Raw genomic sequence first — 24012 nt, forward strand, 5'->3', positions numbered from 1 at the left:
TGTGCAATATATAATGCTGCTGCTGCAATAAAAAAAAATGACATACTCACCTCTCTTGCTGCCCGCAGCTCCTCAGCTTCCCGTCTCGGCGTCTCTCCGTACTGACTGTTCAGGCAGAGGGCGGCGCGCAGATTAGTACGTCATCGCGCCCTCTGACCTGAACAGACAGAGCAAGAGGCTCTAGGAACACCATGACGGGAGGAAGGTATCCTTCCGCCACTGTATTCGTCCGCCGCTGTAAAAAAAAAAATAGTCCCTAGTCTCACTTTATGCCATTGCTGTGTGAGAAATTTGGATTGGCATCTTATTGATGCCTCTCCGTTATTAACCCGGCTTAATGTCATATTACAATAGCAAGGTGACATTAACTCCTTATTACCCCATATCCCACCGCTACACGGGAGTGGGAAGAGAGGGGCTAAGTGCCGGAATTGGCGCATCTCACAGATGCACTATTTCCGGGGCGGCTGCGGACTGGTATTTGTAGCTGGGGGGGGGGGTGCCGATATCCATGGCCCCTCTCTAGGCTATGAATATCAGCCCGCAGCTGTCTGCGTAGTCTTTACTGGCTATTAAAATAGGGGTACCCCCCCAAAAAAACGATGTGGGGTCCCCCTATGTTTTATAGCCAGAAAGGCTACGCAGACAGCTGCGGGCTGATATTCATAGCCTAGAGAGGGGCAATGGATATTGCAACACCCCCCTTCCCCCGGCTGCAAATACCATTCCGCAGCTGCCTCGGAGTTGGCGGATCTGTAAGATGCGCCAATTCCGGCACTTAGCCCCTCTCTTCTCACTCCCGTGTAGCGGTGGTGTAATAATTATAGGGGATAATTCAGGAGACTCTTTGCGTGGAACAAGACACAGGGCACAGTTTTATAAGTGGTAAAGTTTATATTATCGCACGGTGATTCAAGCAGGTGCAGAGAGAAACTCAAGTCCACAACACTTGGTGCAAATAATTAACGCAGCTTAGCAGTCAATAGGAAACTTCAGAGGTAGATGCAAACAAAGTCTATGAAGCACAGTTATACTTGAGGAAACTTGACACGAATAGATCCTTGACTTAGTCCAGACACAGATAGATATGCTATTAGGCAGTTCAAATCATATCTTAGCTCAACCAGGGAGGCCTGGTTAATAGTCTCAGGTTTTGCAGAGCAGGAACAGCTTACATGTCCAGCAAATGCAGATGAAGTAACACGAGCAGCAGATGAAGGAGGATTACTGAACACTGGTGTATGCAGCAGGAACTCAGAGCAGAGTGGCAGGATCTCCAACACAGGTTCACAGGAGCAGGTGCAGGTGCAAGGCCAGGGAGTAATCAGGAGCTGGATGCAAAGCAGAATAATCTAGCACAGACTGAAGCCTGGAGTAGAGTTTTATAGCAGGAAGACAAGTGCACATGAGACTAAAGACGCCATGTTGGAAAAGGGCAGTAATGCACAAAAGGTAAAAAATGTTCAGAGTCCTGACAGGTGGGGTAATAAGGGGTTAATGTCACCTTGCTATTGTAAGGTGACATTAAGCCGGGTTAATAACGGAGAGGCATCAATAAGACGCCTATCCATTATTAATCCAATACTAGTAAAGGGTTAATAAAACACACACACATTAGGAAAAATTAACCATACTTACCATACTTCAGCGCCTGCAAAAAACGTAAAATAATAAACCGTATACTACCTGTCCGCCGTAGTCCAATTAATAACGAGTGTCCCACGACAATCTCCCCTATAGAACAGTGACATCGGGTGATGTCACTGCTCTATAGGACCCTCAGTGACACACTGACAGTAGACAATGGCTCCTGCAGTGCATCAATGAGGTTACCTGAGTTCAAAGTCTCACTTTATGGCAATTGCTGCATGGGAAAATTTCTCACACAGCAATGGCATAAAGTGAGACTAGGGACTATTTTCTTTTTACAGCGGCGGAGGAATACAGTGGCGGATACCTTCCTCCCGTCATTGTGTTCCTGGAGCCCCTGGAGAGCGGTTGCATTCGCTGATGCTGCCGTTCTTAACGGGAGATTGTCGTGGGACACTCGTGGATTTCTGCGGACAGGGAGTACGGTATATTGGTTGTTTGTTATTTTAATCTTTTTTACAGATACACTGGCTTCGGGGAACAAAGTGACAAGTAATGGTAAGTATGTACTCTATGTTTAATGTACTGTATGTCTGTATGTATGTATTGTATGTAATGTATGAATGTATTGTATGTAGTATGTATGTAGTATATGTGTTGTATGTATTGTATGTTGTATGTATGTATTGTATGTAATGTGTGTATGTATGTAATGTATGTAGTATGCATGTAGAATGTATGTTGTATGTATGTATTATGTATGTAGTATGTGTGTATGTATGTAGTGTGTATGTAGTACAGTTGTGGCCAAAAGTATTGACACCTCTGCAATTCTGTCAGATAATACTCAGTTTCTTCCTGAAAATGATTGCAATCACAAATTCTTTGGTATTATTATCTTCATTTAATTTGTCTTAAATGAAAAAACACGAAAGAGAATGAAGCAAAAAGCAAAACATTGATCATTTCACACAAAACTCCAAAAATGGGCCAGACAAAAATATTGGCACCCTCAGCCTAATACTTGGTTGCACAACCTTTAGCCAAAATAACTGCGACCAACCGCTTCCGGTAACCATCAATGAGTTTCTTACAATGCTCTGCTGGAATTTTAGACCATTCTTCTTTGGCAAACTGCTCCAGGTTCCTGATATTTGAAGGGTGCCTTCTCCAAACTGCCATTTTCAGTTCTCTCCACAGGTGTTCTATGGGAGTCAGGTCTGGACTCATTGCTGGCCACCTTAGAAGTCTCCAGTGCTTTCTCTTAAACCATTTTCTAGTGCTTTTTGAAGTGTGTTTTGGGTCATTGTCCTGCTGGAAGACCCATGACCTCTGAGGGAGACAGAGCTTTCTCACACTGGGCCCTACATTATGCTGCAAAATTTGTTGGTAGTCTTCAGACTTCATAATGCCATGCACACGGTCAAGCAGTCCAGTGCCAGAGGCAGCAAAGCAACCCCAAAACATCAGGGAACCTCCGCCATGTTTAACTGTAGGGACTGTAAGAGTGTTGTCGGTCTGGTAGTTGGGGGCAGGGGGCAGATGGGAAACGCCGATGCCCTATCCCGAGTGCACTGTTTCGGGGGTGTCCTTGCTCGACCGGAGTGGTCTGAGCAGGGGGGGGGGGGATATGTAAGAGTCATGTCGGTCTGGTAGTTGGGGGCAGGTATATCTCGCCTAGATACCTGTCCTATGTGAGTTAGGCTGCTCTGTGTCTTCAGCATACTCATGGGTTAATAAGTGCAGGTTTAAAAGATGACCAGCTGGAGGAATCAGGTGTCAGCCTGGGGCACACAGAATGCCTGTCTGTGTGAGACAAACGTGAGTGAGAGCTATGCTCATGATCTATGTAATGTTAGCTGGGTGGGAGAAGCCCCCCAGTTGTTAGTTAGGAACGTGTTTGTTTAGTTAGTGCCGGACAGGCAAGGATTTATGTTTTGTTTTATGATTGCTTTCACGTTAATAAATCTGACCTACGGTCAGTCTGCTCAGAATCCTGCTGTCCGCCTCAGAGTTTAATGCACAAACCACGTGACCTTTGACCCCAGCAAAGGCGATCCCGGAGTGTTTTGTCACATCGTGGTGGAGAATGCGGGCATTCCGTGGCACAGGCGACAGTATGGAAGACGTGGTGAAAGCCCTAGTACAGTCCGCTGCCGTACAGCAGGAAGCTAATCGCTTCATGGCCGCACAGCTGAAGGAGTTGGTGGACGTGACGACTGCAGACCGCCAGCTTCTCCAACAGGTGGCGCAGCGCTTGGTGAGCATGCCTGAGGCTAACCCGGAAGCAGAGTCCAGGAGAATCCATGTGAGTCGGTACTGGCAAAAGCTGACCGCAGAAGATGACGTCGAGGCGTACCTGACAACGTTTGAGCGGACAGCGTTGAGAGAGAAGTGGCCGAAGGAACGATGGGCCGATCTAATTGCTCCGTTTCTCTCCGGTGAGGCCCAAAAAGCTTACCATGACTTGGACCCGGAAGTCGCTCAGGACTTTGAGAGGCTGAAAGCTGAGGTCCTGGCCCGGCTGGGTGTGACGACGGCTGTCCGTGCACAGAGGGTACATCAGTGGACCTATCAGCCAGATAAACCGCCGCGATCGCAGATGTTCGACCTGATCTACTTGATAAAGAAATGGCTGCAACCCGAGGTACTGACAACTCCGGAGATAATCCAGCGGATCGTTCTGGACAAGTACCTGAGAGTACTACCTCCGGCTCTGAAAAAGTGGGTGAGCCAAGGAAATCCCGCGACAGCGGATCAATTGGTGGACTTGGAGGAGCGTTATTCCGTGGCGGAAGGACTTCCTGATGATACCGCTATTACCCGAACTGTACCTCCTCCTCGTGGAACCGGTAAGACTGTTCCAGGGACTGCGGGGGAAGGAAAATTGCCAAAAACTGTGGGGGAGGAACACGGGACTGCTCGCACCCCGAGATCAAGGGTGTCGGACTCTGGTTTCAATAGGGGGCCTGTTAGGTGTTTCCGTTGCCATGAGAAGGGCCATGTTTCTGCAAACTGTCCTGTTACCACTGAACCCATGCAGTGTGACGTTACGGACTCTAAGAAACGCATGTCTTTGGTTACACGGCTAGTAAGTGTGAATGCGGGTCAAAATGATACAGCGAAACACCTGCGTGAATTGTCTGTAGATGGGAAAAATGTTGTGGCATTGCTAGACTCTGGAAGTGTGGTGACTCTGGTGAAAGCCAGTCTGGTGGCACTTCCATCTGGTCCGTCTGATAAATTTTCTGTAACGTGTGTGCATGGTGACACCTGCTCATATCCTACAGCGGTCATATGTATCTCCACTCCCTATGGGTCTGTGCAACACAAAGTGGGACTCGTTCCCGCATTGTTACATGATATAATCCTGGGCAGGGATTTTCCTCATTTCTGGCAGTTGTGGGAGAATCAGTTGCTCCTTCACGGTAGCTGTAACCGTGAATCTTCTCCCATGCTATCTGGAGGTCCCGAGCTCCTGGAGGAGACCCCACAGGAAGATGCAGCTGGGGAGATTAGTGAATCTAACCTTCAGTACCCCTTCTCAGTTATGGCGGGGGAAGCTGAGGAAACTGAGGAAACTCAGCGACAGGCGGGGGCAGGTAGCCATCCAGCCCCCTGCCTGCCAGATTTGGAAGTCCAGGTGGATGACTTTCACAGCGAGCAAATGAAAGATCCTACTCTGGCTCCGGCTAGAAAAAACGTAAAAATAATAGATGGGGTACCCGTAGAACCTGACACCAGGCTAGCATACCCGTATATGGTTCTTGAAAATGATTTGCTCTACCAGGTAGAGAAAAAAGGGGAGGACACTGTGCAACGGTTAGTGGTACCCAAACCTTATCGGCGGAAGGTACTGGACCTGGCCCACGGACATATAATGGGGGGACATCTGGGAGTGCAGAAAACCACAGAAAGGATATCCCATTGTTTTGTGTGGCCCGGCTTACATAGTGATGTGCGTAACTATTGTGAGTCCTGTCCAGAGTGCCAGATCTCCGCGCCTAAACCTCGGTTCCGTAGCCCTTTGGTACCTCTCCCTGTCATTGGAGTCCCATTTGAGAGAATTGGGATGGATTTGGTTGGGCCCCTTCCCCGGTCCGCACGTGGGCACCAACATATTCTCGTCATCGTGGACTATGCCACTCGCTACCCGGAAGCCATCCCTTTACGAAACACGGCTACCAAAACGATTGCTAAAGAGTTGGTACAAGTGTTTAGTCGGGTGGGAATTCCTAAACAGATACTCACCGACCAGGGGACTCCCTTTATGTCAAGGGTAATGAAGGAGCTCTGTAGGCTCCTACAAATAGACCCATTGCGTACATCTGTCTATCACCCTCAAACAGATGGGTTAGTTGAGCGGTTCAATAAAACCTTAAAACAAATGCTACGGAAGGCGATAGACAAAGACGGGAAGAACTGGGATTACTTGTTACCCTATTTGCTGTTTGCCATTAGGGAAGTTCCCCAGTCTTCCACCGGGTTCTCGCCTTTTGAACTATTATACGCACATCGTCCCCGTGGACTGTTGGACGTCGCAAAAGAAACCTGGGAAGGTCAAGTCACTCCCTTTAAAACGGTGATCGACCATGTAACACAAATGCAAGACCGTATTGCCGCGGTCATGCCCATTGTTAGGGACCATATGTTACAGGCCCAGGGAGCCCAGAGGCAAAGTTATGATAGAGGTGCTAAGGTCCGTACATTTGCGCCCGGGGATAGGGTGTTGATCCTAATCCCTACGGTGGATAGTAAATTTCTGGCGAAATGGCAGGGCCCCTTTGAGGTCATGGAGAGGGTTGGTGAAGTGAACTATAAAGTATACCAGCCTGGTAAAAGAAAGCCAGAACAGATTTACCATGTGAATCTGATAAAACCCTGGAAAGACCGCTCTGCCCTAGCCGTGGATATACCCCGCCCGGTTTGCGCACCTACCGTACCGGAGGTGCAGATTGCCGAGACTCTCTCGGAACGACAAAAATCTGAGGTGAAGCAGTTTTTGTTACAGAACCGACAGTTTTTCTCGGAAAAACCTGGCCAGACTAAGCTGGTGAAACATGAGATCGTCACAGAACCCGGGGTCACAGTCCATGTGAAGCCTTACCGGATTCCGGAAGCCCGCCGTGAAGCCGTCTCCCGGGAAGTGAGGGCAATGTTGGACTTAGGAGTCATTGAGGAGTCGCACAGCGCTTGGTCCAGTCCAATCGTGTTGATACCCAAGCCGGATGGCTCCATAAGATTTTGTAATGACTTTAGGAAACTGAATGCGGCTTCTAAATTTGATGCGTATCCTATGCCCCGGGTCGATGAGTTGATCGACCGGCTTGGTAAAGCCCGATACATTACGACCCTGGATCTAACAAAGGGGTACTGGCAGATTCCTCTGGCCGAGGCGGCCAGAGAAAAGACGGCATTTGCTACACCAGAAGGTCTGTTCCAGTATATCTACATGCCATTTGGACTTCACGGAGCACCAGCAACGTTCCAGACACTGATGGATCGAGTCTTGAGGCCCCACAGGCAGTACGCTTCTGCCTACCTCGATGACATCGTAATTTACAGCATGGACTGGGGGACTCACCTCCAGAAAGTACAGGCGGTGATTGATGACCTGCGAGAAGCAGGCTTAACTGCGAACCCCAAGAAATGTCACATCGGGCTTGAAGAAGCCCGATATTTGGGCTACGTGATAGGCAGAGGAGTGATTAAGCCCCAGATCGACAAAATACAGGCTATTCAGAGCTGGCCGCAGCCAGTGAACAAGAAACAAGTTCAAGCGTTCCTGGGGATTGCCGGCTATTATCGCCGGTTCATACCCAACTTTGCAGCCATTGCCACCCCCTTGACGGATCTTACCAAAGGGAAGGATTCCGTCATGGTAAAGTGGACTTCAGCGGCCGAAGAGGCCTTCCACAGCCTGAAACGGGCTTTGTGCTCTCAGCCCGTACTAGTGACGCCCGATTTCAGCAGCGAGTTTGTGGTGCAAACTGATGCCTCTGATACTGGTATCGGAGCTGTACTTTCCCAGGTGAAGGACGGAGTGGAACACCCAGTCCTCTACCTCAGCCGGAAATTAAATGTACATGAGCAGAGGTATGCCGTGGTTGAAAAAGAGTGTCTAGCCATTAAATGGGCTCTCGACTCCCTCAAGTATTACCTGGCAGGTAGGAAGTTTAAGCTGGTCACGGACCATGCCCCTCTCAAGTGGATGCACCTCCACAAGGACCGTAATAGTAGGGTAACTCGCTGGTTCCTTGCCCTGCAGGCCTACTCTTTCACAGTAGAGCATCGCCCAGGGGCGCAGATGGGAAACGCCGATGCCCTATCCCGAGTGCACTGTTTCGGGGGTGTCCTTGCTCGACCGGAGTGGTCTGAGCAGGGGGGGGGGGGATATGTAAGAGTCATGTCGGTCTGGTAGTTGGGGGCAGGTATATCTCGCCTAGATACCTGTCCTATGTGAGTTAGGCTGCTCTGTGTCTTCAGCATACTCATGGGTTAATAAGTGCAGGTTTAAAAGATGACCAGCTGGAGGAATCAGGTGTCAGCCTGGGGCACACAGAATGCCTGTCTGTGTGAGACAAACGTGAGTGAGAGCTATGCTCATGATCTATGTAATGTTAGCTGGGTGGGAGAAGCCCCCCAGTTGTTAGTTAGGAACGTGTTTGTTTAGTTAGTGCCGGACAGGCAAGGATTTATGTTTTGTTTTATGATTGCTTTCACGTTAATAAATCTGATCTACGGTCAGTCTGCTCAGAATCCTGCTGTCCGCCTCAGAGTTTAATGCACAAACCACGTGACCTTTGACCCCAGCAAAGGCGATCCCGGAGTGTTTTGTCACAGGACCGTGTTCTTTTCTTTGAATGCCTCTTTTTTCTCCTGTAAACTCTATGTTGATGCCTTTGCCCAAAAAGCTCTACTTTTGTCTCATCTGACCAGAGAACATTCTTCCAAAACATTTTAGGCTTTTTCAGGTAAGTTTTGGCAAACTCCAGCCTGGCTTTTTTATGTCTCGGGTAAGAAGTGGGGTCTTCCTGGGTCTCCTACCATACAGTCCCTTTTCATTCAGACACCGACGGATAGTACGGGTTGACACTGTTGTACCCTCGGACTGCAGGGCAGCTTGAACTTGTTTGGATGTTAGTCGAGGTTCTTTATCCAACATCCACACAAACTTGCATTGTAATCTCTTGTCAATTTTTCTTTTCCGTCCACATCTAGGGAGGTTAGCCACAGTGCCATGGGCTTTAAACTTCTTGATGACACTGCGCACGGTACACACAGGAACATTCAGGTCTTTGGAGATGGACTTGTAGCCTTGAGATTGCTCATGCTTCCTCACAATTTGGTTTCTCAAGTCCTCAGACAGTTCTTTGGTCTTCTTTCTTTTCTCCATGCTCAATGTGGTACACACAAGGACACAGGACAGAGGTTGAGTCAACTTTAATCCATGTCAACTGGCTGCAAGTGTGATTTAGTTATTGCCAACACCTGTTAGGTGCCACAGGTAAGTTACAGGTGCTGTTAATTACACAAATTAGAGAAGCATCACATGATTTTTCGAACAGTGCCAATACTTTTGTCCACCCCCTTTTTTATGTTTGGTGTGGAATTATATCCAATTTGGCTTTAGGACCATTCTTTTTGTGTTTTTCATTTAAGACAAATTAAATGAAGATAATAATAACAAAGAATTTGTGTTTGCAGTCATTTTCAGGAAGAGAAACTGAGTATTATCTGACAGAATTGCAGGGGTGTCAATACTTTTGGCCACAACTGTATGTATGTAGTATGTATGTAGTGTGTATGTAGTATGTATGTATGTAGCATGTATGTAGTATGTATGTATGTATGTAGCATGTATGTAGCATGCATGTAGTATGTATGTAGTATGTAGCATGTAGCAAGTATGTAGTATGTATGTAGTATGTAGTTCAACACATAAGCCGGATGATGGGACTACTACTGTACCATCATTGGCTGATGTGTCAATCACTGCCATTGTAGCAGGCATCGTCCGATGGGACTTGTAGTCTCATCGGACGATGCCTGCACAGACACAAAGACCCCCGGCAGGGCGCACAGACCCCCAAGAGGCCGCATAGACCCCCGGCGGGCTGCACAGACCCCCCCCCCCCCCCGGCAGGCCGCACAGACCCCCCCGGCAGGCCCGCACAGACCCCGCTCGCACAAAGACACGCAGTCTCCGCCCACGCACCGCCCACACTGCATTATAGTGCATAATTGCACTATAGGAACTTCTGATTCCGGTATCGCAAAAATATCGGCACTCGGTATCGGAATTCCGATACAGCGAATATCGGCCGATACCCGATATTTGCAGTATCGGAATGCTCAACACTACTCATAGTACATAATATAATCCTTAAGCTACCGTATATACTCGAGTATAAGCCGACCCGAGTATAAGCCGACCCCCCTAATTTTGCCACAAAAAACTGGGAAAACTTATTGACTCGAGTATAAGCCTAGGGTGGAAAATGCAGCAGGTACCGGTGAATTTCAAAATTAAAAATAGATACTCCATACCATTCATTATGGCCCCATAGATGCTCCACATAAAGCTGTGCCATATATACAATGCTCTGCACCATTGCCCCATAGATACTCCACATAAAGCTGTGCCATATATACAATGCTCTGCACCGTTGCCCCATAGCTGTGCCATATATATAATGCTCTGCACCGTTGCCCCATAGCTGTGCCATATATATAATGCTCTGCGCCATTGCCCCATAGCTGTGCCATATAGTGCTCTGCACCGTTGCCCCATAGCTGTGCCATATAGTGCTCTGCACCGTCCATTATTGCCCCATAGCTGTGCCATATAGTGCTCTGCACCGTTGCCCCATAGCTGTGCCATATAGTGCTCTGCACCGTTGCCCCATAGCTGTGCCATATAGTGCTCTGCACCGTTGCCCCATAGCTGTGCCATATAGTGCTCTGCACCATTGCCCCATAGCTGTGCCATATAGTGCTCTGCACCGTTGCCCCATAGCTGTGCCATATAGTGCTCTGCACCATTGCCCCATAGCTGTGCCATATAGTGCTCTGCACCATTGCCCCATAGCTGTGCCATATAGTGCTCTGCACCATTGCCCCATAGCTGTGCCATATAGTGCTCTGCACCATCCATTATTGCCCCATAGCTGTGCCATATAGTGCTCTGCACCGTTGCCCCATAGCTGTGCCATATAGTGCTCTGCACCGTCCATTATTGCCCCATAGCTGTGCCATATAGTGCTCTGCACCGTCCATTATTGCCCCATAGCTGTGCCATATAGTGCTCTGCACTATTGCCCCATAGCTGTGCCATATAGTGCTCTGCACCGTTGCCCCATAGCTCTGCCATATAGTGCTCTGCACCATTGCCCCATAGCTGTGCCATATAGTGCTCTGCACCGTTGCCCCATAGCTGTGCCATATAGTGCTCTGCACCATTGCCCCATAGCTGTGCCATATAGTGCTCTGCACCATTGCCCCATAGCTGTGCCGTATAGTGCTCTGCACCGTTCATTATTGCCCCATAGCTGTGCCATATAGTGCTCTGCACCATTGCCCCATAGCTGTGCCATATAGTGCTCTGAACCATTGCCCCATAGCTGTGCCATATAGTGCTCTGAACCATTGCCCCATAGCTGTGCCATATAGTGCTCTGCACCGTCCATTATTGCCCCATAGCTGCTGCTGCTGCTGCAATAAAAAAAAAAAAAAAAACACATACTCACCTGTCTTGCTTGCAGCTCCTTGGCGCCATCTTCCCGGCGTCTCTCTGCACTGACTGATCAGGCAGAGGGCGGTGCGCACACTATATGCGTCATCGCGCCCTCTGCCTGAACAGTCAGTGCAGAGAGACGCCGGGAAGATGGCGCGACGCCCGGCGTGTGGAACGAGGACAGGTGAATATGTCATACTTACCTGCTCCCGGCGTCCCGCTCCTTCCCCCGGACAGCTGGTCTTCGGTGCCGCAGCCTCTTCCTCTGTCAGCGGTCACCGGCACCGCTTCATTAGAGAAATGAATAGGCGGCTCCGCCCCTATGGGAGGTGGAGCAGCCTATTCATTTCTCTAATGAGCGGTCCCACGTGACCGCTCAGGGGAAGAGGCTGCGGCACCGAAGACAGTGTGACAGGCAGGGGGGGCGCCAGGATCGCCGGGACTAGGTGAGTATATGACAGTGCTCACCCGCCGACCCCACCACCGATCATGACTCGAGTATAAGCCGAGAGGGGCACTTTCAGCCCAAAAATTTGGGCTGAAAATCTCGGCTTATACTCGAGTATATACGGTACTTTTTTTTTTTTTTTTTATAAACCCCTTAAGATATCATCTATTGGGGACAAAATAAAACATACAATAGAAGTGACAACACAGAAAATTATCTTATGAAAACAAATTTTTTTATTAATTCATACAAAAACAGTAATATTTTTAAAATTAAGAAAATAGGTACTGGAAAAACTGAGGTTAATCTATATACTATCCATCCCCCAATTTAAATAGCATCTATACAGATATGTCAATTTTCATCACTAATCCATCTGAAATCCATTTCACGATTAAATGAAGCAAGGAAAGTGCCTTGTGCTTATAAAGTGCAGCTATAGAATGTAATACTTATAACAGACGCTAGATGGCGCTGTTAATCTATTATTCAGATTTATATGTCACAAAATGAGATTTATCATAAAATACTAAATAGTTGAACACATGCTATCAGTTCTAATTTATTAAATATTTTTTCTATGGAGATTAGGATATGAAGCCACCATAATAAACATTTCAAAGAAAATCCGTTATATAGTGTATATCAGTGTCTCATCCTAATATAATATTTATAAGGATACAATCCATCAGAGATAACATAGCTTAATAATCACAAAAGTATCTAAAGAGTTAAGGGGTATAATTTACCAGGTTTTCGTAGGGATCCAGTTAGTGCCGCTGGTGGGATATAGAAAACCTTGCGCCCCGACGCGCGTGTTTCGCCCAGCTTCTTCCGGGGGCTTGTCTTAACTCACTGAAGTGGGACTTTTTGTCTTGATATAATATAATCCTGCATGATATAATCTGTATGATGCAAAATACCGTGCCAGCATGAAATGAGATCCCATTAGTCCTGTTGTTAAGGAAATATTAGGGTTGGATAAATTTATCCCTCTGTGTGTGCTGCGGCCGCTCCCAATTAGACTGAGTATTTTGAGCGCTCATCAAGAATGGACTGTACACAACTGTGACAAAACAACATTCCATCAATACTGGTACTTTATTGTACATACATAGTTTTATATTTTCACATAGAAAGGAGTGGTTAGGGGTTGTCAGGGGTGGTTAGTTAATTACCATATTGTCTAGCTCCTCTGTCATTGGTTATCTAAACATATATGGAATATTGTGATTAATGCTCATATGACTGCTGATTAAGCTGATTAAGCAACTAAACTTGAGTTCTGTATGTAGGACAGAGTTGAGACATCTGACACTGTTGGTCTGCCGTTTCAGCAAGATTCAGCTATATTCTAGGCATTATTTCAGACATCTGACCCGAGTTCCTGTTTTTAAGATGGAAAAACCCCATACAATCTGTCTGGCTTATATCAGTTTGTCAGCCATTTTAAACCATTGATTATAATGTATATATTAGCTGTGAGTATATGAGTATTTATGATTATAGAGGAGTATACATGCAAGTGAGATCTACATGATATATATATTTCTATCACAAGCCCCCCTTAGATATCACTTGCCCTAATCCTAGCCTCCTGTCCCAAAGCGCTGCAACTCTTTTGTGCTGTCGGCGAACTGACACAAGCCTAACGCCTGTGCCCCACTCCGTACAGACTTTTCGCAAATGGGCGGTCAGGAGATCTGTCCCTAAAGGGCGTTCGTTGCAATCAGTCTCTTAGTCAATAGCATGTGTAGTGAGCGATGTGTAGTCTTTATCAGGTAGGTCATCTATTCGGTCAGGCAGGGCATCCACAACATCATTCTGGCTTGGGTATCATCTTCTGGTAGGGGAGCTTTCTTGCCATGCGATGAGTGGATCCAAGCGGGTCTTCCCTCCAGTTTCGCAGAGTTTGGTGTCATCAGCAGCACTTGAACAGGACCATCAAATCTGGGATCGAGTGGTGTTCTCCTTACAAACTTTTTTCCACCAACTCCCAGTCTCCTGGCTTCTAGGAGTGCATACCGGACACCGAATCTGGATCTGGCAATGAAGAAAAAAACTCGAGAATGGATGTTAGCAAGTTTCTTGGTGAGTTCAATTACATAAGCAGACAAAAGTATCATATTACATAGTCAGCTGCTGAGGGAAAAGATACCCCTAACCTGGGACTAGACACAAACAAAATTTCATATAGTAACAGCTTTGCTGGGCCTCTGGAAGTATGCCTTACATTAAGTAGTGTGATTGGGAGTGTGTAGGCCTAAGTCTGACCCTACTGCTGACTAGATCTCTCGTGTGAGATTTGCTGTGAATGCGGGTCCCTGGTCACTCTATCACTTCTGGGACCCCATAGCTGCATATCTCGTCTCTGAGAGTAGCTTCTTTGCAGTAGTCTTTGCTGACTGCTTCCTCACTGGGAAAGCTTCTGGCTGTCATCCTGAGAACATGTCCACGACCACAAGGGCATATTCGAATCCTTCACTTGGCGGAATTTGGATGTGGTCTATCTGGATCCTCTGGAAGGGGGTACAGTGGTCTGGCAAGACGATGTGTGGGAACTTTCTTCATTCTTCCAGGGTTGCATTTGCCACAGGTCAGACAGCTGTTTATGAACTTGGCTGTTAGGGTGGAGATTTCTGGAGCGAACCAGTAAGCACCAATCGGAACATTCATCTGTGTCTTTAATCTGTGTGTGGGCCCATGTGCCCACTGGACCACCATAGGGTACATGCTTCGGGGTAAACCGGGTTTGTAGTCCATTTAGTATACCCTTCCTTCTTCATGTGCTGCTCTTTTCTGCATCCAGCATTCCTTCTTGTCCTTTGGGGCTTGCTCTTGCAGCTTTTTGAGCAGATCACAGGACGTCATTTGGTCAGGTTTCTTGTCTTCAGTCGTCATGCAGTAGCCGTCTGGCTCTGCGACCTCTTCCACTTTTCCATATTGTCTTCCCTTGACTGCTTCTTTGGCTGCCATATCCGCCATGTTGTTGCCTCGTGCCCCTACTGTGTTCAGTTTTCCATGCGCTATGACTTTTAGTATTGTCACCACTTTTGGAAGTTGAAGGGTGTTCAGCAGGTCCTTAATGGCTCCATGATGCTTCACGGTTGTTCCGCTTGCTGTGATGAAGTCCCTTGCAGCCCAGATGGGTCCGAAGTCGTGTGCTATGCCATGCAAGTACCTTGAGTCGGTATACATTTTCTCAGTCTTGTCTTCTGCCATCTGGTAGGCCTTCATCAGCGCTATCAGTTCTGCTTCCTGGGCTGACAGACTGGGCGGCAGACTTCTGGACCACAGGATCTCTTGATTGCTGGTCACTGCACATCCCGTGTGGAATCTTCCTTCATCATCTGTGAATCTGGAGCCATCCACATAGAGGATCAACTCTGGGTTGGTCAGTGGCTCTTCTGCCACCTTGGGTAGTCCTGCTGTTTCCTGTTGCATGATGCTGAAGCAGACTTTTTATCTGAAGGTCCATATCTGTATCCCCCCTTGGGAGTGGGAGTAGAGTGGACGGGTTGAGGACTGTGCATCTGGAGATGGTGACATTGTTGGGCAGGAGTAGAGAGCACTGGAGGCGAAGATGCCTGGTGGTGGAGAGATGTTTTAGCTGGGTTTGGTTGAGGATTGCTGAGATGTCGTGCAGAGCCAGGATTTCCAATGGTTTTTCCACTGATGTCAGTAGTCCTGTCCAGGAGGGCGTGTGCTGCAACTGCTGCTCTCATGCGGGAGGAAGAGGCTTCCCTTGCAACTGGATCCAGGCAAGCTGAAAAGTAGTCCGAAAGTCTCTGCTTTCCCCCCTGAAGCTGCGTCAGGACTCCAGTAGCAAGGCCTTCTCTTCTCATCAAGTAGAGACGGAATGGCTTCTCGTAGTCAGATAGGCCTAGTGCTGGTGCTGAGACTACAGAGCCTTTTAACTTCTTGAACGAACTGAAGGCCACATCTGTCTGGAGGAACAGGGTCACGCTGACGTATTCACACAGAGGCTGCATTAGGACGGAAGCATCAGGGATCCAGGCTCTGCAATACGAAACTAGACCAAGGAAGGCCTGTAGCACCTTTGGAGTTGTCGGAGGGACCATCTTCTCCACTGTGGTCTTCCGGTCATCTGTCAGGTGTTTCGTCTGGTGAGCAATACAGTGTCTCTGGAACGTAACTTGCTTCAGACACCACTGGACTTTGTTCTTTGAGATCTTGCAGTGCTGCTCCGCCAGGTAGAGTAGGAGATGCAAGGAATGGGCTTTACACGTGTCAGAGTCAATTGCACAAAGGAGTAGATTGTCCATGTAGTGTAGCAGGGTTACTTCTGCATGTTCTGCGACCCAGTTGGTGAGGACTGTGGACATTGCTTTGGTGAACTGTGAAGGGCTGTTCTGGGCCCACTGTGGCATCACTGTCCATGTGTGGTGTCCCCCCTGGTGCATTAAGGCAAACAGGAACTGGTCATCCGGGTGAAGGGGAACACTGAAGAAAACATTAGCCAGGTCGGTCACTGTGAACACTTTTGCTGTGGCAGGCACATTTGAGAGCAGAGTGTGCGAATTCAGAACAATTGGAGTTTCAAACACCGTGACATCATTCACAGCTCTCAGGTCATGTACCATTCTGAACTTGGCTGGCTCTCTTTTTACAGTCTTTTTCTTGACGGGGAAAAGCGGGGTATTGCAAGGCGATGTGCGAGGAACAATGATTCCTATTTCCAGGTAGACCTTCAGTTGGTAAGAGGCAGCTTGACTCTAGGCCTGGCCTGGGCCTTACGAGGGTACGGGGTATCTGTCTTGAGTGACACCCGTACTGGGGCAACTTGAGGTTTTCTCACGTGCTGGGGTCCCTTAGACCATAGACTTTCTGGTACTACATCCAGTACCTCCTTGGGTAGGCCTCATCGATTGTTTAATGTTCTTGTAGGGCCGCCAGCATGACTCTTCTTGGGTCAGGGATGAAGTAAGTGTCACTGTCCCATCTTCCTGGAACACTGTGGTTGCCTTCAGCTTCTGCAGTAGGTTCGCTCCCAGCAGGTTGAGTGGCAGGTCCTTTACACCACAAACTGGGACAGGATAGAGTGTCCTGGCTGAGTGCACACGCTCAGTGGCTTTGTAAGCTGAGAATGTCTGACTTGACCATCAATGCTCATGCGAGACACAGAGGATTCTGATAGGCAGGTGGGATCAGCGAGTTCCACAGGTGTCATCACACTTCTGGCTGCACCACGTTGGATCTGACAACGCCATCCATTTTAAGGGTAATTTGAGGTATTGGTCTTGCAGATGAAGTTTTACATGTCATGAGTGTAGTGTCTTGAGGACCTGGCTTGCTTGCCTCTGTCCTATGGACGGGGTACTTCACTGCTTTCTGCACTTCTTCCTTGACCTGTTTCTCTGGACCAACTCTTGGGTTGCATGGGTCCAGTCTCTTCGGGGGCGTGGGTGCTTTGTACTGGTTCTGGTAATGGCCAAACTTGCCACAGATGTAACACTTGACACTTTTTCTGTCTTTGTAGGGTGGTTGCGCTTCCAGGTCAGTGGTCACCATGAGAGGGGCTGTCTTCTGCACCCCTGGTTGGGACTCAATCCCTTTGGCTACTGTGGACAACAGCATGATGGGTACTGCAGCGGCAGCGGGGTCCGGCCTGCTGATTGAAGCTGCGGTGGTAAGACGGGGCCTGCAGGTGCATTCGTGGCGAGGCCCGGGGGTGCCATGAGACCGGCGGCTGCATCCAACCCAAGGTCTTGGGGCATTACAGGGGCTGTGGCTGCATCTGCCATCACTTCTTCCCCCTGCTCCAACATAGCTTCTCCCCTTTGCTAACCTTATTGAGGTCGCTGTCTCCTCTCTGGAGTCTGCAGCGGTTCTTCCGGTGTGTTGATCGGCACTTTGCAGCGTCTTCACCTCTGGCTTCCCTTCCGGCGTTCTCAGCAGCACGGCACCCGTTTCCTTCTTTGCGCTCTTTGTGGTGCTATAATGGTGGCAGTTTTGGTGACAATCGGCAATAAACAGTCTCCTAGGCGCACATAAAACATTTTTTCTGGGTCAGTCCACTGCTATTGACCTGTTCCTAGGCCTAGCCACTATCAGTGGTTTCCTGATTGGCTGTCTCAGTCCATGCCCAAAGGCCTGTGTATCTGGTCATGAATGTTGAAGCCCAAGTCTCGGAATACTTGCATTACTCTGCCATGAAACTTCTTTACAGACTCTGTCTTTTCTTGGCTCATGTCATGGCTCACTCTCTGAGCTGTTCAATTAGCCGTGGCCCTGACTCCCAAGCGTGTACGTCTGATTCTGCTGGAAGTTTGAATTGTTCCTTCATGATTGGCCAGAGTGCATCACCTGCTTTTATTTTCATTCATGGCCCAGAGATCATTCCAGCTGGCTGCATATGTTTGCTGCTTCTGCTACTTTCTTCGGTAAAATGGCATGGGATGCATCCCTGGGTCTGGAAGATTGTCACCTGACTTGAAGTGCAGTGCACATAGTGTAATGGTGGTGCCTCTATCTGCCCTTGCATTCTTGGTGCCTGTGGGTTTCTTTTCCTAGTGCTGGACAGCATGTATGATGTTCCCTCTTCATCTTCATCAGAGGAATAGTTGTGATGGCTTGTACTGGGGTCATACACTGGCTGATTTTGGACTTAGAAGTTTCTTTTTATGTGAGGATGTCTCCCCCTTGCTGAAGCTGTGATGGATTAGGCTTATAGTTTCATGTTGGTGTGAATGTAGGCAGCTCTGACCGGTGCTGAAGTTGTACATTATCAATACATGGTGATATCAAAGTTCATGTAAAACCTTAAGGGTTACAATATTGTTGACTGTGAAATGAGGTAACGGAGGATCTGTCAGTGAGCTCGTTCTGATATCATTCCTCCCCCCTCTGCACCCAGGGCTGAGCTGTCTGCTGCCTGATATGTCTGGGGGCTGCCCACTGCATTGTGTGTAGGGGGATTTTCACTTTCTTTCCCCGATATCACAAATGGCAATGTCTGGTTTGTGCCAGGGGCATATAGGGAAACCTTGTGCTGTAAGCAACATATTAGTTGAATTGGGCGTTGGCCCAGCCGGCAACAAGGAGGAAAAAAAGAGGAAGAATAAGAGGGAGGGGTTGAGGAGTGAGACAAAGGAATAGTAGGAGGGGAGAGAGAATGTGGAGAGAGAGGGAGGAGAAGAGAGGAGAGAGAAGGAGGGGAGAAAGAGGGTGAGAAGAGGGAGGAGAGATGGGTGTGGAGAAGGAAAAGGAGGAGAAAGGTGTGGTGGGGGAGTGGAGAAAGAGGAGAGAGAGAGAGAGGGGTGTGGAGAAAGAGGGAGGAGAGATGGGTGTGGAGAAAGAAAAGGAGGAGAAAGGTGTGGTGGGGGAGTGGAGAAGGAGGGAGGAGAAGATGGAGGGTATGGAGGAGAGAGATAGAGAGGGGAAGAGAGAGAAGAGAAAAAAATGTGGAGGAAGAGGAGAGGAAAGGAGAGAGAGAATGCGGAGAGAAAAGACTGATAGAGAAAAAAAGAGGATAGATGAGAACAAGAATAATAGAGAGGAGCAATTATGCCTTCTCCCTGTAGGGAGAGACGGGGCGCACCACATACTGTGCAAAAATAACTACCTACTGCGCAGATTCTCCCGTCTCATACCCACAAAAATCACTTCCTGGTTTGCTCACATAACTTTCTGTACCACCTAAACGATGTAAGCTCTGCTGCCACTTCATACCATGTATTAGTATTCAGCAATCTAACATCAGCTAACTTCCCTTATTTTTCCCTTCTACGTCATGCCATTCCGCAGCTTGAAATCTGCCATTCTAATGAATTTCACGTACTTTATACCTTCCAAAAATCTTCACATACTTAACACCTTCGTGTTCTGCCACTATCTAGGAGCTGTTTTCTCATTGGGAAATAAAAAGACTTTCCTGTTGCTCGGCCACTTTATTCCCCATGGCAAAAGCAAAAAATGAAAAACACACAAAAATGAAAAAAAGGTACTAAAAAAAAACTTCTAAAAATGAGTATATAAAACTCTAAGAAAAACCCAAAACGATAAGAAAAACCGTCAAAAACTTAGTTCACAACCAAAAACTCAAAACTTTGATACAAGAGAAAAAAAAAAAAAAAAAAAACTTTTTTCAAAAATAAATAAATAAAAAATAAAAAGGTAAAGAGATTGAAGATTGAGGAAAACTTAATTAAAAATTTTAAAATGCCGCAAAAAGAAAAAGACCCTTTAAGAGAGTAAAAAAAATTAAAAATGAAAACGGCTTTTCTCTTTTTTTTTTTTTTTTTTTTTAGAATCTCTGCGCTCAAATGCAGTCAGAGACACACTTCCTCTTTTTATTCCGTATGCTATTGCAATAATATCAAATGTCACTAAAATCACATATCTGAAAACATGTATGTCACATCAAAAATGATAGATACAATTTAACTTAACTTCTTCACAAAAAGCTACACATAGCCAGCATTGCAGCTGAAAAAGAAAAACAGATGTGACAGTGTGATTTACAATGCATATATCTGCTACAGCAGAAAAAAGAGGAAGTTCAAGAGAGAAAGAGAACAACAAAAAAAAGAAAACCAAAACTTTCTTTTCACTATTTCATGCTTCTTAAAGAAGCAACACTTGACAGACAGAAACAGATAGACAATCCGAGAGACGCCCTTTTAAAGTCTGTGACACGTGCAGGTTGCGCTGGGAACAGACAACTATCAATCGCACTGGCACGCATATGCCGGACTCTACCACCCTCCGCTCCGGTCGTCCTGACTGGCCGCCGGCTACGGGAATCTGTGGCAGCCCTCAAAGTTATCACTACCCGTGCCTGGAACATGGGACTACCTGCCCCGGAACTCTACCTGTTCCTCCTATGCACGGGAATCTGTGATAGCTTATTCAGCGATTTGACCTCCTGCTGTCCGTTACTCAGCCACCACAAGCAAAAGTCACTTTTCCTTCCTTCTCCCAGATCTTACACAAACACAGAACATATACACGGCACACAGCAGACACCTCCCAGGGCTTGGATTCGTGGCTACGGATTTTTTGCACTACCTGGGAATTGGTGACCACACACCTGACCGGCAAGAGGCATAGACAAGGACCGGGCACAGGGGACTTTCAGGTAAGATGATAACATTTTCTTACCGTACTTATGGAGCTGCGCAGTCTCCTGCCCCTGTGCCAAGGCCACGGCTACAACCTCCTTCTTTCCGGTCAGTAGTGGGTCCACGTGTGCGTTTCATCCATGCCCCGCTGTTGGGCGCCATTAATGTTAAGGAAATATTAGGGTTGGATAAATTTATCCCTCTGTGTTTTATATTTTCACATAGAAAGGAGTGGTTAGGGGTTGTCAGGGGTGGTTAGTTAATTACCATATTGTCTAGCTCCTCTGTCATTGGTTATCTAAACATATATGGAATATTGTGATTAATGCTCATATGACTGCTGATTAAGCAACTAAACTTGAGTTCTGTATGTAGGACAGAGTTGAGACATCTGACACTGTTGGTCTGCCGTTTCAGCAAGATTCAGCTATATTCTAGGCATTATTTCAGACATCTGACCCGAGTTCCTGTTTTTAAGATGGAAAAACCCCATACAATCTGTCTGGCTTATATCAGTTTGTCAGCCATTTTAAACCATTGATTATAATGTATATATTAGCTGTGAGTATATGAGTATTTATGATTATAGAGGAGTATACATGCAAGTGAGATCTACATGATATATATATTTCTATCACACTGTAAGTGCAAACAAGTCTCATGGAGAGAAGGCAAGTCAGGGCTCTGACATAGCTGGTGACAGTGCGACCCACAAGTTGGCTTAGAGGAAGCTTGTCAAAAACAAAGGTATATGGTGGGACAGCGATGTGCTTGCCTCTCGGTGATGTTGGGAATGAAGTAATACAATCCTAGCTGTAGCAATCAGTGTCTCTGCCCCTAGCGCCTTGAGATTGTTAGATCAGGCCAAACATGTCAGGGGAGCAAAGTTTTGAGTTAAGCAGATGCTAAATGTCTCCGTGCTACAACTCTGGATAGTGTGCACTGCGCCTTTAATTACATTTCTTATAACGGTTTAAAGTCACTAATAAAATTAAAGTTTTTTTTGTAAATAGCTGACTACAAAAATTGTCTAGAATGGGTGTAAAGGGTATATTTTGGCCATTGGAAACGGTTACCTTGTAGGTAATGGCTCCTGTAGAGAGGTCACAACGTGTTCCTCCCTATACAGCATTTCTAAGCATTGTTGGTGAAAAATGCAGAGAACAAGTGAGGTAATTAATAGTATTTTCTCTCTCGCTTCATTGTTGGACACAGGAAACCATGGGTGTGTGCTGCCACTAGGAGTCTGACACTAGGCAATGAAAAATGTTAGCTCCTCCTCAGCAGGATACACCCACCGACCGGAGCCGATCAGTCTCAGCCTAGTGTCAGTAGGTGACAGACACGGCGCTGCACTCAGCCCCGTTTCTACCTTAGGTTAATGATTTCCCTTTTTCTTTCGGATACAGCTTGTGAAGCAGCCCTCTAGGCTACTACGGGCGACAGAGTGGAATTGTGTCACTCAGATCTCCCCCCTAAAGTCTGAGAGCACAGTGTGGGATTGTGTCACTGCGGTTGTCTCCCTGGTCCATCCGGCTGGACCCTATCCACGTAACATATCAAGAGTGTTCAGGGCATCTCCACAGAGGGACAGGAGGACTGGTCCTTGCCTCCATCCTCCTGCTCACGCTCCCCCCAGAGCCAGACTGCAGGGCTGGAAGACGGTACCAGTACCTCCCACCTACCCGGGAGACAGCCTCCGGTACCAGGTACCCTCCAGCCGCCCAACAGTGTTCGGGACACCTTATGATCGTCTTCCCATCGTGCTATGAAGATGATTGCTGGGGCCTTCAGGACAGGTATCCTCCCCCCTAAGTCCCAGGAAGATAGGGGGGAGGGGGTGTTTGTAAAAAAAAAAAAAAAATGCTGCTAATGGATCAGTAAAGCCACAGTTTTTCATTTTGATTTTTGGAGTGCTGCCTGTTTTGTTGTTTTTTTCTGATTTTCTACTTTGGAGGTTTGGACATCACTTTTACAGGTTTATTGCACCCGTTTTTGTTTTTTGTTTTTGGTAGTGCTGACAAATTTTCTTTAATTATATATACATGGTGGGCCACTTAAATGGACACACCTTGGTAGGCCATGTATACGGATACACCTAAATAAAATGGGAATGGTTGGGGATATCAACTTCCTGTTTGTGGCACATTAGTATATGAGAGGGGGAAAACTTTTCAAGATGGGTGGTGACCATGGCGGCCATTTTGAAGTTGGCCATTTTGTTCTCCTATTGCTTTCACACTAATTTATAGGTTTGGCTCCGGTTGGTAGGTGTATGCTACTGAGGAGGAACTAACTTTTTTAATGGCAGCAGCATACACACATGGCTTCCTGTGTCCTCTAATGAAGGCTCTGAGAGAGTTTTACGGTGAGTACCCAAAATCTTCATATTCTTCACCTGTGAGAGCTTATTCTGTAGTCAGCGGAAACAGCTTCTTTATGAAATTATTAAATTGTATACTTTTTTTTTTTGATATACGAATGCATCTGTTCTTGCCATACAGTGAAGCTGCGTGGACACCCCTGGAACTTCCATCTCTGATTGTTAAGCACCTTCCTGCATGGAAGCAATGCATCTTTTGGAAAGTTGTTCTTGCCCTCCCTGAAATTAATGATCATGGTGATCCTACAAAGTAAGTACCGTAAATAGCTATTATTTGCTGTGTAACACAACTGATGGAACACTCATATTAATACAGTTTATTCTCTGTATTTCAGTGCTCTGTCAAAATGGTTAAAGGCCAAGTTCAGTTGGGCAAGTGACAGGCCTGAGGTTGAACACAAGCAGAAAGTTCAGACACTTGCAGTGTGCAGCTCCTTTGAGTCTCAAGGAGGATGCCCAGTTCGAGTAAATTTTTGTGTAAAGGTGAGGTCATCAGATGTATATTGGAAAGTTACTCGTTTGCCAAGGAAATTGAAAAAAAATATTAATTAGGTCAATGAATTAAATTGTTACTTAAAGGGTTTCTCCATGAATATTAAGAAAAATATATGAATAAATTCCTAAACATCAGCCTAAATTAGCAAGTCCCACCTTTGTTGTTTAGGGACATGAGGTAATAATTATAGTACATTAAAATATCTGCCAAGCTCTTCCCCTCCCTTTATATGTAGGCGGATGTGCTCTTATTGGATATTCTGCCCTAATACTGATT

At 46.9% G+C, this 24012-nt stretch overlaps 1 protein-coding gene across 3 annotated transcripts in view; it reads left to right on the forward strand.

Moving 5' to 3' along the window:
* The window catches only part of MCM3AP (minichromosome maintenance complex component 3 associated protein), a 146749-nt gene that overhangs the window by 97270 nt on the left and 25467 nt on the right, over nt 1-24012 (forward strand). For all 3 annotated transcript variants that reach the window (XM_077272422.1, XM_077272420.1, XM_077272421.1), the window contains exons 15-16: nt 23362-23490; nt 23576-23723. In XM_077272422.1, the coding sequence (XP_077128537.1) occupies nt 23362-23490; nt 23576-23723 (277 nt within the window). The remainder of the gene's footprint in view (nt 1-23361; nt 23491-23575; nt 23724-24012) is intronic.

Source organism: Ranitomeya variabilis, chromosome 7 (assembly GCF_051348905.1).
Source record: "Ranitomeya variabilis isolate aRanVar5 chromosome 7, aRanVar5.hap1, whole genome shotgun sequence".
Taxonomy (NCBI): domain Eukaryota; kingdom Metazoa; phylum Chordata; class Amphibia; order Anura; family Dendrobatidae; genus Ranitomeya; species Ranitomeya variabilis.